This window comes from Cnephaeus nilssonii (genome assembly GCF_951640355.1).
Source record: "Cnephaeus nilssonii genome assembly, chromosome: X".
NCBI classification, from domain to species: Eukaryota; Metazoa; Chordata; class Mammalia; order Chiroptera; family Vespertilionidae; genus Cnephaeus; species Cnephaeus nilssonii.
In genome coordinates, this window is record NC_137071.1 from 63,659,177 (window position 1) to 63,676,234 (window position 17,058).

General features: G+C 39.3%; 2 protein-coding genes across 4 annotated transcripts in view; both read left to right on the forward strand.

Annotated features, from left to right (window-relative positions):
* DIAPH2 (diaphanous related formin 2) overlaps positions 1-17,058 on the forward strand; it is a 981,952-nt gene that overhangs the window by 199,622 nt on the left and 765,272 nt on the right. The window lies entirely within an intron of this gene.
* On the forward strand, positions 39-1,579 carry RPA4 (replication protein A4). Its single transcript, XM_079765115.1, has one exon. The coding sequence runs from the start codon at positions 348-350 to the stop codon at positions 1,134-1,136; it is 789 nt and encodes a 262-aa protein (XP_079621241.1). The 5' UTR covers positions 39-347; the 3' UTR covers positions 1,137-1,579.

The window sequence follows — 17,058 nt, forward strand, 5'->3', positions numbered from 1 at the left end:
CAGGAAAGGCCTAACATTTTACGCGGGCCTTTTAAAAATATAACCCAGCAAGCACCAGGCGACTCTAAGGAATGATGGGATTACGCACACAGCTGGCAGGTCCCGACTGGCCGGAGGCAGCTGCGTGCTACTAGCTGATTGGCTCCACGGGAGACGTGAGGCTACGGACTTGCGTATCTTTTCGTAAGCCACGCGTTCGCGTTCGGTGGTAGCCCTCCGGGACGCCGCAGCCGCTTGAGGAACTGGCTGACTGGAGCCCAGTCCCGCAGACCGCGCTGACTCCAGGCAAGTGCCGCCGAGCTGACCCGTCTGCCGGTGCGGTGTGTGCGGTGTGTGCGGTGGTGACGATGAGTAAGAGTGAGTTTGGGAGCCATGGCGGCTTTTCTGCCGCAAGTGGAGCCGGCGGCAGCAATGACGGACCCTCGCAGGGTGGCACAGCTCCTTTTCTGAGGGCACCAAGGTCCAGGGCTCGAATCGATACCATTATACCTTGTTGTGTGAACCAGCTGCTCACAGCCTCTCTGGTCGAAGACGTTTTCAAGGTCAGGGGAATAGTGGTTTCCCAGGTCTCTGTCGTGGGCATCGTCAGGAAGGCGGAGAGGGCGCCAAGCTACATTCTTTACAAGATTGATGACATGACCGCCAAGCCTATCGACGCCCGCCACTGGCTGGGCAGAGGTAAAGCCAAGCAGGCGCTGGCTCCCTGTCCCGTGGGGGTCTATGCTAAAGTGTTCGGTATCCTCAGAGGCTCTGCGGAGGTGAAGATCCTTGAGGTACTGCAGATCCGCGTCCTGGAAGACATGAACGAGTTCACCTCGCACATCCTGGAAACGGTCAACGCGCACATGATGCTGGCTAAAGGCCAGGAAGCCGCCTCGGGGCAGAGTGCGCCCTGGGCTCCAGCGGAGGTGGGTTCGGCTCCCGAGTGTGGCGAGGTCCGCCCCGAGTTTATTCAGGCGGAGGTGCTGCGTTTGATTCACGAGTGTCCTCGCCAGGAAGGCAAGAGCATCGGGGAGCTCCAGACCGAGCTTGGCAGCCTGAGCATCAAGGCCATCAAGGAAGCCCTCGAATATTTGATGGTCCAGGGCCACATCTACCCCACTGTGGATGGAGAACATTTTAAGTCTGCTGATTGAGGCGGTGAGAAGAATTTTCCGTTTCTGAAGACCACGGCCTCCGGCCGTGACTGAGTTTGACCTGTTGACTTTTAGAAAGTAGGTTTATTTTTCAACAAAAATCCTAACTGGCATCCCTTTGGAACCTCACTGCTTTTACAACAGCTTTGAACTTTTCTGTTTTTCTAACTATATTTGAAGCTCAGAGAGAGATCGAGATGGATAAATTGATTGGACCTTTATAGAATTTACCAGCAAGCCAGTGAAAATACTCAATCGGGTAAATTTGGGGGCGAAGAGGTACAGAAAAAGTTGGAAATTTTGATTTTGTTGTGTGGGAGCTTCTTTTTGAAATATCTAGGTATTCGGAGAAAATAGATGTGGTCATGGAGCCAGCTAAGAGACCAAAAGAAAATGTTGTTTTTAAAATTACTTATTTTTTGTTTGGATTTAGCTTATTATAGACATTGTTATATCTTACATATCTTACTAAATATAGTAGTGGATTAATTCAAATGTGCTAAAGATAGCAATTAGTGAATTCAAATGCTCAATTCAAGTGTTTATTGAATGGTTTACTTTTATAACCATAGGTTTATTTTCTTAAATAAGGTTATACTGTGTTTAAATTGCAGGGTCATCTTTGAATGCCTTTTTTTTTTAAGTGATTGTTTAATGGGTATTTCAAATAGGATGTAGTGATATTTGGATTAAATTACAGTATGTTGTTGTTTTATGGTACATGGATGCCTGATTTTCTTATGTTTGGTGTTCTAAAGTAGTTTTAGACCTAAACGCTGTTTTATATATAACAAGGTTTTATTCTTATAGGTTAGGCAAACAAAGAATATGTAATTCTAGGTATATTAAGCTTAGTAAGTTTAACCAAAATTTATTTGGATGTTTTATTAAAATACTTTTGTAAAATCTTTATTGTGTGATTTTCTTTTTCTAAATACACTTTAAAAAACCTTTTGCTTTGTCTTTGAGGAATAATAATTTTACTTATACAGCATAATTTTTCTTTTTTCTGTATAATACCAATAATATATGTTATATCCTTGTTTTAATAATACATTTTAGTATATATTATATTAGCTGTGGGACTTTAAAAAAACAGAATGAAGTAAACCTTCAATTACACACTAAAGATGGTATCTTCCAAAACACTAATTTTATTACGTTAGAAAAAAATTTAAAAGTATATATAGTTATTTTGACAGGTAGAAGAATAAAGCATAATTTGCCTTAATTGGTTTACAAAAAGAAGGTGCAAACAAAGAGAAAATCTCTTAAATGCACCATTGCCAGTAATCCATACTATCAGGAAAACTATCTGAATATGGTCTCTCATTGTCGGCCTTTACAAAAGCATCACCAATTCTTACTTAAGAATTTTGAGGCATACACTTCATCTTTTTTCCCCTCAAAAGCAGAGAAATCAGAAATGGTACTCTTTGAAAAAACCACCAATGGTTAACATACTATAAACCTGCTTTTATACTCTGTTGACAAAGGTTGCCTGTGTTGGGGAAAATCATACTGGGAAGAGGCAATGAGGGGCATATTTCTTCCTCAGAATCTGAGTGCAGAAGGAAATATTCTAGGAGACATAATGTTCTTTTGTGATATTGCTTATAAAAATGCTGGAACCCTGAGATTACAATCTGGTATTTTTATGACTGTATAGTCACTCTCAAAATGGTCCAAGTTTATTCAACTGGCCACTGGATAGGTAGCCACTTTTCCCCTTACTTTAGAAATATTTCTCTGGAACTAGGAAAATGGCAAATGACAAAGGCTTTTTGGGGCTAGCCTTTGTCCTGGGAACTTATGTTGTGATATGTACCCCTGATTTTAAGGCCCAGGATCACCCCCTCTGCCTCCCTATCCTCTGAGGGGAACTGTCCATCTGAGTTCCTAATTAGGTTTAATTATCCCAGTACCCATCCCCTCCTTATTCTTCTGAATGGAATCGTGTACCTTAGTAAGATTCTGCTGTAGGTAAGGGACTGCAGTGGAGAAATAATAAGTAGAGCTAACTATAATATGAGTTGAAATCAAGGAACATTTTTAGGCAGAATGTAATTGCTAGATTATCTTATACAGGCATATTTGGTGCATATTAGGGATACAAGATTTTAAAAAATTCCGTGTAAACCATCCTCCTGGCATGTACACTTTTTCCCCCCACCAGTTTTGTTTAGGGCAGTGATGGCGAACCTATGACACGCGTGTCAGCACTGACAGGCGTAGCCATTTCTGATGACACGTGGCCGCATGCCGAGTATGAAACATTTGCTGCTCCTGAGGATGAAACATTTGCGAAATAATGTTTTTTCCTCAAAGTGACACACTACCCGAGTTATGCTCATTTTTTTGGCGAAGTTTGACACACCAAGCTCAAAAGGTTGCCCATCACTGGTTTAGGTGGTGAATGACTTGGTCTGTGCTCCACTTCCTCTCCAGTCCTGTTCTGTATGTGAGCCAAACTGTTTAGGATGAGATACAAATGTTGGGGAAATACTCCCAACTATTTTGGGGCAGGAACATTTAAGCCTAAGGAATCTGAAGAACTTAATTGGTGATTATAGTCTATTTGGGGTTGTTTTTCTATGGCTCATAGACATATGAAATATATGCATTTATTTTTTTATTCTAAATTAACTGAATGAATAAAATTTGAAAATGTTTTCAAGTCAAAGCTGATATTAGTGTTGTCATAAGTGTGTACTAATTGTTTATTACCTGTTAAATTTAGGTTTTGAGTATAATCTAAGAAATACAAATTTTGTATTTTTTAAAAATTTCCGTCTAGATTTTATTATAATGAATCAAAAAAGGTAACCACCAAAAATTATTTACATTCATTAAACCTTTAGTGAGCACCTACTATATGCTTTCATTTTAATCTTAAATTCAAGTGACATAAAGTCATTATTAAAATAACAATTGGATAATATCAAAACAATTAGCGTTTTAACATTTACGTAGTACTTATATGCTAGGCACTGTTTTAAGAGTATGAGTGTGTGTGTGTGTGTGTGTGTGTGTGTGTGTGTGTATGTGTCCATTTGTCCATTCATTCCTCCCTCTATTGCCTAGATTTATATTTCCAGCTCAAACCTCTCTTAAAATTCAAACTCTGTCTTCAAATGCCTTCCTGGATATTCTATAGACATCTTTAAAAACATTTAAAAAAATAATAACAATGAACACTATATAGCATTTACTGTCCCCCAGGAAATATTCTAAGAACTTGAAATATACACATCCAACCAGGTTATCTTTATTGTTAGTATTAGCATTGTTCTCATTTTATAGATGAGAAAATTGAGGTTCGGAAAGGTTAGGTAATTTTCTCCATTGCAATGTTGCTTAGCTAGTAAGCATCAGAGCTAAGATTGCAACTCTGTGTGTCTCCAGAGCCTGGACCCTTAACCACTTTTTTATATTGCCTCACAATAAGGAAAATCTTTAAAAATACCCTCCTTTTATTGTCACATACTAAATATTTTAACATTATTTATTTCATTAAAATTTACCTAACTTCAGTTAAAAAACCACCACGATGAAATCTTTTAGCAAAATGGTATGAAGAATGTTAAGGCAGCTGTGAACTCATCTACCAGTTTAATAAAACAAAACTATTTCATTGTTGTAGAGAATTTAGCCATATAACTCAGATTAATTTTAATGATACTAGAATACCTCTTGAGGTTGAATTTTCACTGATTAAAAAATCATCTGAAAGTCTATATATTCTATAAACCAGTGCATTCATTTTGCGAAGTGTAGTAACATAAGAATATATATTATTGCGTTGAAAAGTGAAAAGTCTCTTTTCCTAATGACCTCATAGTTCTGTATAGTGAGATTTGGGACTTACTTGCCCTGTCCATTAGGGACAACACCTGTAGTAATTCAAATGCCATGCATATTATATTTATTTCAAGTTATTACTGTATGACAAATTAAGAAAACACTTATTTGCTATTATTGTATTAAGAGTTAATTTTCTTTGGTAATATGTAGAGTTGGAATAGTTCAGTGAATAACACTTAATATTATGTGGTTTCTTTTTACATAGCAGAGTGATATCCCTTAAAGGAGTAACAAAAGAAATTATTCTTTTCCACAGCTTACATTCTAGTAAGAGAAGTCAGATAAATTTAAAAAATATATACATAAAATGTCAGGTTGTGATCTCTGCTGGGGAGGGGATGTTGCTATTTTGTATCAGATGGTCAGTGAAGGCCTCTCTGACTTGAGTTGTATTTGAGCAAAAGTCTAGATGAAGTGTGGGAATGAGCCATGTTATCCACTGGAGGAGGAACATTATGAGAAACAGGAAACAGCAAAAGCAAATGCTTGCTCCGTTCCACAAATGTCAGAGGCCAGTGTGGCTGGAGGCATAGAATGTGGTGTCTTGGGAGCCATTGGAAGGACTCGGGCTTTTACTCTGAGAGAGCTGGGAAGCTGTTAGAGAGTTTTAAGGAGAGTAGTGGCATGACCTGACTGACTTAGATTTTTAAAGGATAACTGAGTGGAATCAGGGAGCTAGAAATTTCACTGGAATTCCAGGGACATTTGTATAGCTGCTAGCCTCATGGAGGCTGATATAGAAGAAAGTCATTTGACATCCCCTGGTAGTCCTAGAACCTGATTATTTTTGTCATGAACCTCCCTCATCTCAGCAGCAGAAATTCATTGAGCATCACTCTGATTAGTCCCATTGTCAGCTTCCTTTCCTGATATTAACTGCTTGGCCTTCTCTGTATTGCCCAGGTGAGATTCTTTTTTAAAAACATTTTGTTGAAAGTATTACATATGTCCCCTCATTGACCTCCTCTAGCCCACCCCTGCCTCCCACCCCAGGCATTCAGCACCCTATTATCTGTGTCCATGGGTTATGCATATATGCATCCAAATTCTTTGTTTGATCTATTCCTACCCACCCACCCTGCCTTCCCTCTGAGGTTCCATAGTCTGTTGCATGCTTTTATGTCTCTAGATCTATTTCTAGGTGAGATTCTTAATGGGGTGACTCTAGTCCCCATTTGGTTCTGTTTGGGCAAAGTTTTTCATGCCAGGCCACCTCAGTCTCCATACCACAGTTAAGGTGCCCATCTCCGATCGAGTCAGATTTGCTTTTGGTAAGGGAGAGGGTGGCAGGGTGATGTGGTTCAGAATTTGTCCACCTTGGACTGTTTCCGTAGAAAGTGACTTTGGGGAGTGTTCCGATAAGAAAGGGATATGAGCTTGTCAGTCACTGGCTAGCACAGGAACTTTAATAAGATGAGAAGGAAAGTTATTGTATGGAGATCTTCTGAAGGTCACGGGATATTTTATTCATCCTCAAGGTCATGGGTAATTTTATTCAGCATTTATTTATTCAGCAAGGTTAATAATTCCTTGTGGCATTACAAGTTGAGTGAATGAGAAAAAGTAACACACTGCTACTATGAAGTGCCTCTAGTGTTCCTGTGTGTGCATGTGTCAGTTTTGGAAAGAGGAAATAAATAAAACAAAACAAGGAGCACCAGTGTTCCTATTTTTCCTTTCCGTGTCACGAGAATTCTTTCTAAAGTCTAGTAACCACCTCCACACAGTTGTGTCTCCTTGGATTTTTATCTATCATTAGACTCTGGTCTAAAATATTTCTTCCTGATAAGGGGATATTCTCCTCAACCTACCCCTCAAAAAAAAAAATGGTGGTAGGATTTGTTTCTACATCACGTGGTTAATTAGTTCTGGAAGTGCATTTTCCCTTCTTGGGGACTCACAGTGAACATTAATAGCATTGTTGTTGTTGTTTTGAAGCTTTTAAAAGTCCTGCAGGAAAGAAACTTGTTTAATTTTATCAATCCAGTTTCCGGGTTAAAAAACACACACTTATTTTATTCCTTTGAAATGGTTTTAACCATTTCATAGTCTATAAACCACACCTATTTCCATTAGGTTTAAACCCACCAACAGCTCTAAGATTTCATTATCTAACCATCTCCTACTTTAAAATCTCCTTCACAGAAACCAAAATATAAGTAATCAAATCAACACAGCAAACAAATAAATAGTCTTCCTCTTGGACAGAAACAAATAAGCAAATAAGAGCAATGAAACAACAGCAACAAAATGAAACAACAACAAAAAATCAGAAAAGGAGGGAACCAAGTGTAAATACATGGGAGAATGAGAGTATTACATATGTAATACTTTTGTTGAAAGTATTTGTATAACAAGAAAGAAATTATACAGAAAACAAAGAAAAGAAAAATAGTCTATAAAAGCTTAAATCACCTTGAATGCATAGTGTCTTATACTAGTATAACAGTAAATAATCCTTGAAATTCAACAGAATTCATTTAATATTTTTGTTTTAGTTTCCTAATACTTCAATAGAGTTACCAAAAACCGGGTAACTTAAAAACAAGAAATTTATTTTCTCACAGTTCTTTTAGTGGCTAGAAGTCTTATATGAAGGTTTTTCCCTCCTAAGGCTCCAGGGGAAGATCTTTCCTTGCTTCTTCCAGCTTTTGGCATTCCTTGGCTGTGGCAGTGTAACTCTAAACCTGCTCCATTTTCATATCTCTTGTTCTATGTGTGTGTGTCTTTCCTATGTCTAGCATAAGAATACTCTAATTGGATTTAGGACCCACATGTAATCCAGTATGATGTTTTCTCAGCCTTAATTACATCGGCAAATACTCTATTTCCAAATAAGGTGTTATTGTGAGTTCTAGATAGATGGTATTCAATAACAACAACATTATAATCATGCAAAGGACAATATCCTTAAAACCCTTGAAATAACAGAATTAAGCTAAATTCTGTCTAGGTAAAAACATTAGCTAGTTCAGGATATCCGAAAAAGTAGAACTAGGTACAACTTCTAGATCTTTTTTTATGCATAACTATTCTTAATGAAATTAAATTTTGTTGGCCTCATACCCTTTATAAAGAAAACTTTTCTGTAGTACTAAATTCTGAGAGATAGCATGTTAACACATAATCATTAGAATGCCAGTTGTGAGATCTGATTTCTAGTCCTAGAGCTCTCAGTCTCTGTGACCTTAGTGCAATCAGCCAGTGTTCTCTTTGGGCTGCAGTTTCACCACATGTAAATGAGATTGGAGCCTTCTAGCTCTAAACTTCTATGTTTTATGTTGTTTGCTTAGGTCCAGTTTATTACGTTTGCTATTGGAACTACATGAGTATTTAGAAATGATTTTGAAGAATGAGAGAAAACTTTCCTCCATAAGACTGAAAGATTTCTTAGCATTCCATTATTTTCTTGCCTTTATAAATATTCTATTTAACCAATGACAGTCAGGTATTTATAATTTTCTTTAAAATATCAAAGAAATCATCTTCCAAATGTGTTACATAGCTATTTTTCAAACCTGCTGCTTGTTAGAATCTGGGAATTTGCCCTCCCATGACTGGTTTCCTTCCCTACTATGGTTTTTACTGGTTTCTTTTTGTTCAGCCCCTATTAAAATAATAAATAAATGTAAATACACAAACACACACTAATAACTTTACTAAACATTTTCAAAGTGCAGCCATTTGAGAATATTCAATGGAGTAATGCATTTTAAATTCATATGGTATTTAATCATTCAGATGAGAAAGGCTCTAAGAAAGTCACTTCAGTATATTATTTTCTGCTAAATGAAAATATTTTAAAATTGCTTTTGTAAACCATTAACTGGCTATATCTCAAATCACTCCCTTACTATAGATTCCTTCAACATTTATGTTGTATTCTATATATTCACCTGTAACTGCTTATGTTCTATAATAGTTTCATGCATGTATATCTGTTTCTCTCATTTAGATTTTACACTCCTCTGGGGAAGGGGTATTCTTGCACTCGTATTGTTTCATGATGGGAGGTATGGTGCAATTTGTATACAATAATGTGTGATTTGATGTGGATATTGACCCACCATCAATAACAACCTCTTCTACTCCAGCAGTGAGAATGAATTTGCATTAATCAGGCACTATTTTGTAGCCCTGCATTTTTAGATGGAATCAGAGAAAACATGAAGCTAACTTCTTCCACATAGGAATGTGATCTGTTGGTTTGATCTGGACCATTGTCATAAGCTACAGACAACACAGCATGCTTTACACAGTGGTCTTTTTAACTGTTGCATGATGAATTAATGAAATTGAATGTTTACAACTCTATTTAACACCCAAAAAATCCATGAATTTTGACTGTAAAATAAATCTCAATCTGCCATCACAAAATGTGTTAGACTCTGCACCATGGTCCGTGTGTTTTAGAATGAGAATTGTGTTATTTACAGTTTTTTGTTCATATTCCTTTACTAAAGTTTATGAAGGGAAGCAGTGCCTGCTGAGAAATGACCAATGAGTTTGGACAATTTTATTCCCAGCCAACCCATTACAGGATGTAAAGTATTTGGCAGTACATTTTATGAAGATCCAAAGAAATGTGTAGTAATAAATCATTTTGAGTAAAGTTTCTCAACACATGACAAAAACAACAAATACTGGTTTGAAGAATAGTATCAGAGAGTTGTGATTGTGTAGAAATCTTTGTAGAGTTGTTGCTGAAATTGCTTTACAGCTTGAGGGGTATTTTACTCCACTAGGAATTTTTTTCTTTTTTGCCTGGAATCTTAGTGATTGATCTGCCAGACTCATGGCATAGGGTGTATATTCACTTACTGTGCTGATAGTTTCCTCAGCCAATGATTTTAAGCCGGTGAAAACAGATAAAATATATTTTAAAGTTTATATGTGTGTAATTATTTGCATTACCTCTAGAACATTTGTTTTCATTGATATTTTCTGACTTCCCTTTAGATTTTGTGTTTGTATTAATAAATGTACATTTTAACATAATCATCATAATGAAAATAGCTGACTCTTAACAGTGATACAATTTAGGAATAGAAAGCACTTTCTGAATTATGGTTGCTAATAACTATTTAAACAGCTTGTATTAAACTTATTAAAAGCTTGGCAAAGGAGCCAACACTACTTAGAAAGTTAATATAAAGGTAGGTGCAGATCGATACTCTTAGAAAATTTTGCATTGGTCTATCTATGAAAAACGGAAAAATGAGGACAATTTTTTTTATGATGCAGAAATGTGAAAAAGACTTAAAATTGTGAGCACATCTCATAAAGCAGTATTACTGAAGCAGGGATGTTTAATATTGGTGTTTTAAATATGTTTGCTTTAACTTTTAAATGCATAAATAATTCTAGAAGATCCTGGTACATTTTTACATAGAATAGAAAATAGTAAATTCAGTGCACTTATATTAAATTTTATGCTTTCTTTCAAAATCTTGGTCAATAATTTGAATTAACAGCAACCATATCCATGTTCATTTAGCTAGGGTACCATATATATTGACATTGAATTTTTAATTATATAATTTTAGCTTCAGAACACAACTTTAAGTTAAGGCAGATCCAATATTATTTCTAACTAGAAGCCCGGTGCACGAAATTCGTGCATGGCAGGGGGTTGTCCCTCAGCCCAGCCTGTACCCTCTCCAATCTGGGACTCCTGGAGGGATGTCCGACTGCCCGTTTAGGCCCGATCCCATCAGGACTGCTGGCTCCCAACTGCTTGCCTGCCTGCCTTCCTGATTGCCCCTAACCGCTTCTGCCTGCCAGCCTGATCACCCCCTAACCACTCTGCTGCCAGCCTGGTTGATGCTTAACTGCTCCCCTGCCAGCCTGTTTGCCCCCAACTTCCCTCCTCTGCCAGCCTGGTCACCCCTAACTGCCCTCTCCTGCAGGGTTGATCACCTCCAACTGCCCTCCCTTGCAGGCCTGGTCCCTCTCAACTGCCCTCCCTTGCAGGCCGGGTGCCTCCCAACTGCCCTCTCCTGCTGGCCATCTTGTGGTGGCCATCTTGTGTCCACATGGGGGCAGGATCTTTGACCACATGGGGGCAGCTATATTGTGTGTTGCGGTGATGATCAATCTGTATATTACTCTTTTATTAGATAGGATAGAGGCCTGGTGCATGGGTGGGGGCCAGCTGGTTTGCCCTGAAGGGTGTCACAGATAAGGGTGGGGTTCCCTTGGGGCATGGGGTGGCCTGAGTGAGGGGCCTGTGGTGGTTTGCAGGCCGGCCACGCCCCCTGGCAACCCAAGCGGAGTCCCTGGTATCTGGAATTTATTTTCCTTCTACAATTGAAACTTTGTAGCCTGGATCGGAGCCAAGCCTGGGGCTCTGGCAGCCATTTCTGTGGCAGTTAATTCACCTTCTACAATTGAAACTTTGTAGCCTTAAGCGGGTGAGCCCGGCCAGGGTGTGCGGAAAGCTTTGCTTCCCCTGTTGCCGCCGGCAACCCTGGCCTACTCTCTCAAGCTCCATTCTGCTGCCATTTGTTTGAATTTGTTTACCTTCTATAATTGAAACTTTGTAGCTTGAGTAGAGGCTTAGGCCTGCAACGGCTATGGAAAGCTTGGCTTCCTCTGTTACCTGGGAAACCTTGCTCTCTGTGGCTGTAGCCATCTTGGATTGGGGTTAATTTGCATACTCGTCCTGATTGGCTGGTGGGCGTGGCTTGGCTGGTGGGCATGGCTTATGTAGCGGAGTGATGGTTAATTTGCATATTACCATTTTATTAGAAAGGATAGTAGAAGCAAATTACTAATTAAATGGATTCCTTAATAGAATGCTAAGTTCCTTTCATTTGAAAACATTTAATATACATTTTATTACATTTTCCATATAGTCCTAATTTGTCTTGGGAAGAAAATGCTTATCAATATGTGGCATTTGAAATATTATTTTTACTAGAGGCCTGGTACACGACATTCATGCACTGGGAGTCTGGGGGGGTCCCTCAGCCCAGCCTATGCCCTCTCGCAGTCTGGGAACCCTTGGGGGATGTCCACCTGCTGGCTTAGGCCCGCTTCCTGCGACATCCTCCAGGGGTTCCTAGTGCGGCCACAGAGGCGGGAGAGGCTTCTGCCACCGCCGCTGCACTAGCCAGCCATGAGCCCGGCGGCACTCCCCCTGTGGGAGCGCACTGAACACGAGGGGGCAGCTCCTGAATTGAGCATCTGCCCCCTGGTGGTCAGTACATGTCATAGCGACAGGTCGTTCCACTGTTTGGTCGATTTGCATGTTAGGGTTTTATTATATAGGATAATATACTAGAGGCCGGGTGCACGAATTCATGCATGGGTGGGGTCCCTCAGGGTGCCCTGCGGAGATCGGGCCCCAGCTTGTATCCCCAGCCTCACAGCCCCAGCTCGCACCCCCAGCCCTGCAGCCCCGCCTGGCATCCCGCCTTGGCCTGGCGTTGCTCCCTCATCTGCTCCACCATCCCGCCTGTGGGATGATTGGTGGGGCTGGGACCCCTGCCTGGCTACTTCAGAGCCTGGAAGCCGGGTGGTTCTCCCTCCACCCACCTGCTGCTGTCACCGTCGCTGGTTGCTGTCTGCGGGGCGATTGGTGAGGCAATCAGGCCCCCAGTTGCACCCGCCTTGGTCTGGCACCGCCCGCTCACCTGCTCCACCATCATGCCCACGGTCCCGCTCTCATCGGGGCTCATTGGGGCCGGCAGGCAGCGCCTCCACTGCCATCTGCTTCCAGCGCTGCATCACCGATGTCTGCCATGTTCTGCACCTCCCCCTGGTGGTCAGCGTATGTCATAGTGAGCGCTCGAACTCCTGGTCTCACGGTCAAATGACCGCCCAAGGGGACAATTTGCATATTAGGCTTTTATTATATAGGATTTTAATTTATTTCAGAGAGGAAGAGATAGGGAGAGAGAGAAACATCAATGATGAGAGAGAGTCATTGATTGGCTGCCTCCTGCAAGCCCCCCACCAGGGATTGAGCCCACAACCTGGGCATGTGCCCTGACTGGAAATCAAACTGTAACCTCCTGGTTCATGAGTCAATGCTCAACCACTGTGCAACACTGACCTGGCTGAAATATTATTTTTTATTAATTTAACTAAAAGTCTTGGATACATAGTCGAGTTTTACATACTTCTCTTATTATTATGGGACAGTTACTAAAAACAAAACAAAACACACTTTCAGCTTGCAGTAAGAGATGCAGGCCTCCCACTAACATGAAGATGAGGGTCAAAATACAACTCCAAGTCAACAAGGAGGGAAGGCAGTACTTTTTAAAAAGCCTAGGACAATGCCAGGTAATGATTTGAGTATAAAATAGTTACAATTTTCCTTGTAGCCAAGGGGAGATAAAAGGCAGAGTATTGGGAAACACAGCTGTTATCTGATGAATGGCAGTGCGTTTGTTTTTCAGGAAGGACATTCTTTCTAATTCTGAGCTCAGATAATTTTATTTTGTGATTCTGTAAATGAGGCATATCGCAGAAAACAGTAGAGTGGGTCTTTGATAGTTTTCCATACAGTACAGAGGATTTCTATGCATGTCAATTTCATACATAGGGCCTTGAGTTAAAAAGAAAAATCAAGGTCATGATGTTTCTGTAAAGACCCTGAGTAATAGTGCTGGTATGCAGCTTCCAGTATTCCATCTACTACCAGGATGTGCTTGAGGAATGTCCCTGAGGCTCTCCCCCTGGAATATCTATCATCCTTAGGTGGACTTTTTATAGGAGCTGGATAGCTGACAATTCACAATTAAGATGCCAGCTAGCACCTGGAGTGTAGGTACACGGTGTGGCTGTGTGGTTGATTGAAAGATCCATGTGCACTAAACCGTGGTCGGCAAACTGCGGCTTGTGAGCCACATGCAGCTCTTTGGCCCCTTGAGTGTGGCTCTTCCACAAAATACCACAGCCTGGGCGAGTCTATTTTGAAGAAGTGGCATTAGAAGAAGTTTAAGTTTAAACAATTTGGCTCTCAAAAGAAATTTCTATCGTTGTACTGTTGATATTTGGCTCTGTTAACTAATGAGTTTGCCAACCACTGCTAAGATAACAGTGTTTGCTCTTTGACCCCAGCTGTTCAACTGGTGTTAGATAATGGGCAGCTAATTTGGGGAGATTCCCCACCTGGGCAGCAAAGCTATAGGTGTACAGCCTCTCACATTAGGCAGTTTAAACCTGAAAGTCTTCTGTTGAGATGGAATCCATGAAGGCAGAATATATAATAGCATATTGTAAAAATTAAGTTGGGAAATTTTTATTAAAATGTTTCTTACATACCGTTATATTGGCTGGGCTGCAAAAATTTTTCGTTATGTGCCGCATGCGGCCTGTGAGTTTGACATGCTTGTTTTAGTGTGATTTTGTGTGTCTATCACAATTTCTTCATCCATTCATCTATCAGTGGATACTTAGGTTGTTTTCATGTCTCAGTTATTATAAATAATGCTGCAGTTAATATGGGGGTGCATATATCTTTCTGAATTAGTGTGATTTTCTTCAGATGAATACCCAGAAGTAGAATTGCTGGATCGTATTTTTTTATTTTTTGAGGAACCCCCATAACTTTTTCAAAGTGGCTGCACCAATTTATATTTCTACTAATAGTGCACAAGGGTTTCCTTTTCTCCATGTCCTTGCCACCACTTGTTAGTTCCAGTTTTTTTCTTAATATCCATTCTAATAGGATGTAAAGTCCTATCCAAGCACCTGTGAGTTGATACCTCATTGTGATTTTGATTTGAATTTCCCTCATGATCAATGATGTTGAGCACCTTTTCATGTACCTGTTGGTCCTCTGTATGTCTTCTTTGGAAAAATGTCTATTTAGATCTCCCATTTTTAAATTGTATTGGTTGTGTGTGTGTGTGTGTGTGTGTGTGTGTGTGTGTGTGTGTGTGTGTATTCAGTTGAATGAGTTCTTTATATGTTTTGGATATTAGCCTATTATTAATATATGCTTTGTAAATACCTTCTTCCATTCAAGTTACTTTTTCATTTTGTTGATGGTTTCCTTGGCTGTGCAGAAACCTTTTAGTTTGATGTAGTCCCCCTGTTTATTTTTACCTTTATTACTTTTACCTTTGATGTGTCCGATTAAAACAAATCCTTGCTAAGATCTGTGTGAAGGAATTTTATTGCCTTTGTGTTTTTTCTAGGAATTTATAGTTTCAAGTCTTAAGTTCATGTTTTTAATCCATTTTCAGTTAACTTTTTTTCTATGATATAAGTTAATGGTCTAGTTTCATTATTTTGCATGTGGCTGTCTAGTTTTTCCATTTATATTGGAAAAACCATTTATGGAAGAGACTGTCCTTTCCCCACAGTATGTTCTTTATTCCTTTATTGTAAACTAGAGGCCTGGTGCACGAAATTCATGCATGGGTAGGGTCCCTAGGCCTGGTCAGCAATCACGGCTGATCTGTGGGGCAACTGGTGGGGTGATTGGGGCCCCTGCTCACATCTACCTTGGCCTGGCACTGCTGGTTCACCTGCTCCACCATCCCACCACAGTCCTGCTCTTGTCAGGGCCCATCAGGGCTGGGGCTGGCAGTACCTCCACTGCTGCTCGCTGCCAGCACCCTGTTGCCAATACCTGCCATGTTCCACGCTGCCCCCTGGTGGTCAGCGCACGTCTAACTCTCCATCAGTCGAACTCCCACCTGTGGGGACAATTTACATATTAGCCTATTATTATGTAGGATTAATAGACCATATAAGCATGGATTTATTTCTGAGCTCTCTCTTCTGTTCCACTGATCTGCGTGTCTTTTTTTTTTTTAATGCCAATACCATACTGTTTTGATTACTATAGATTTGTAATATAGTTTGAAATAAGGGAGCATGATGCCTCCAGCTTTTTTCTCTCTTTTCAAGATTGCTTTGGCTACATGGGGTCTTCTTGGTTCTATACAAATTTTAGGACTATTCCATTTATGTGAAAAATGCCATTGGAAATTTGATAGGAATTGCATTGTATAGATTGCTTTGGGTAGTAAGGACATTTTAACAACATTAATTTATCCCACATATGAGCACAGAATATCTTTCCATTTATTTGAGTCTTCAGTTTTTTTTCATTAATTACTAGTTTTCCATATGCATGTTTTTTATCTACTTGGTGAAATTTATTACTAGCCATTTTATTATTTTTGATGAAATTATAAGTGGGATTGTTTTCCTAAACTTTCTCTGTGATAGTTCATTATTTATGTATAGAAATGCAAAATATTTTTGCATATTTTTGGAAGTGTTTAAGAAATTTTGGTATTGATTTCTCTTTTAATGTTAGATATAATTCACTGGTAAAGATGTCTGTCCTGAACTTTTGTTTGTTGGGAGATTTTTGATTATTGATTCAATCTCCTTAATAGTAATAGGTCTGTTCAGATTTTCTATTTCATCATGATTCAATTTTGGTAAGTTGTATGTTTCTAGGAATTTATCCATTCTAGTTTGTCCAGTTTGTTAGTGTAAAATTGTTCATAGTAGTCTCTAATGATTCTTTGTATTTCTGTGTTACCAGTTGTAATATATTCTCTTTTATTTCTGATTTTATTTATTTATGGCCTCTTGTTTTTGGTGAAACTAGCTATAGGTTTGTTAGTTCTGTCTTTTGAAATAACCATCTCTTAGCTTCAATGATCTTTTCTATGGTCTGTTTAGTCTCTGTTTTACTTATTTTTGCTCTAATTTTTCTTTTACTTGGGCTTTGTTTTTCTTTCTCTAGTTTTGTGAAGTATAAAGTTAGGATGTTTATTTGAGACCTTTCTTATTTTTTGTGCTAGGCATTTATTGGTATGAATTTCCCTCTTAGAGCTCCTTTTGCATTATCCCATAAATTTTGGTATGTAATATTTCTATTTGTATTTTTCTCAAGATATTTTTTAGTTCTCTCTTAATTTCTTCCTTGACCCATTAGTTGTTCACAGCATGCTGTTTAATCTTTACATAATTGTAAACCTTGGACTATTATTTCCAAATTAAAGTTGAATGGCTCTATTTTTGTCCAGGTGCTTCCTAATATACTTGTATTTTGTGCCAGGCCATATATCAACTAACT

Coding starts and splice junctions, on each gene's coding strand:
- RPA4 (XM_079765115.1), top strand. CDS start 348: ATGAGTAAGAGTGAGTTTGGGAGCCATGGCGGCTTTTCTGCCGCAAGT.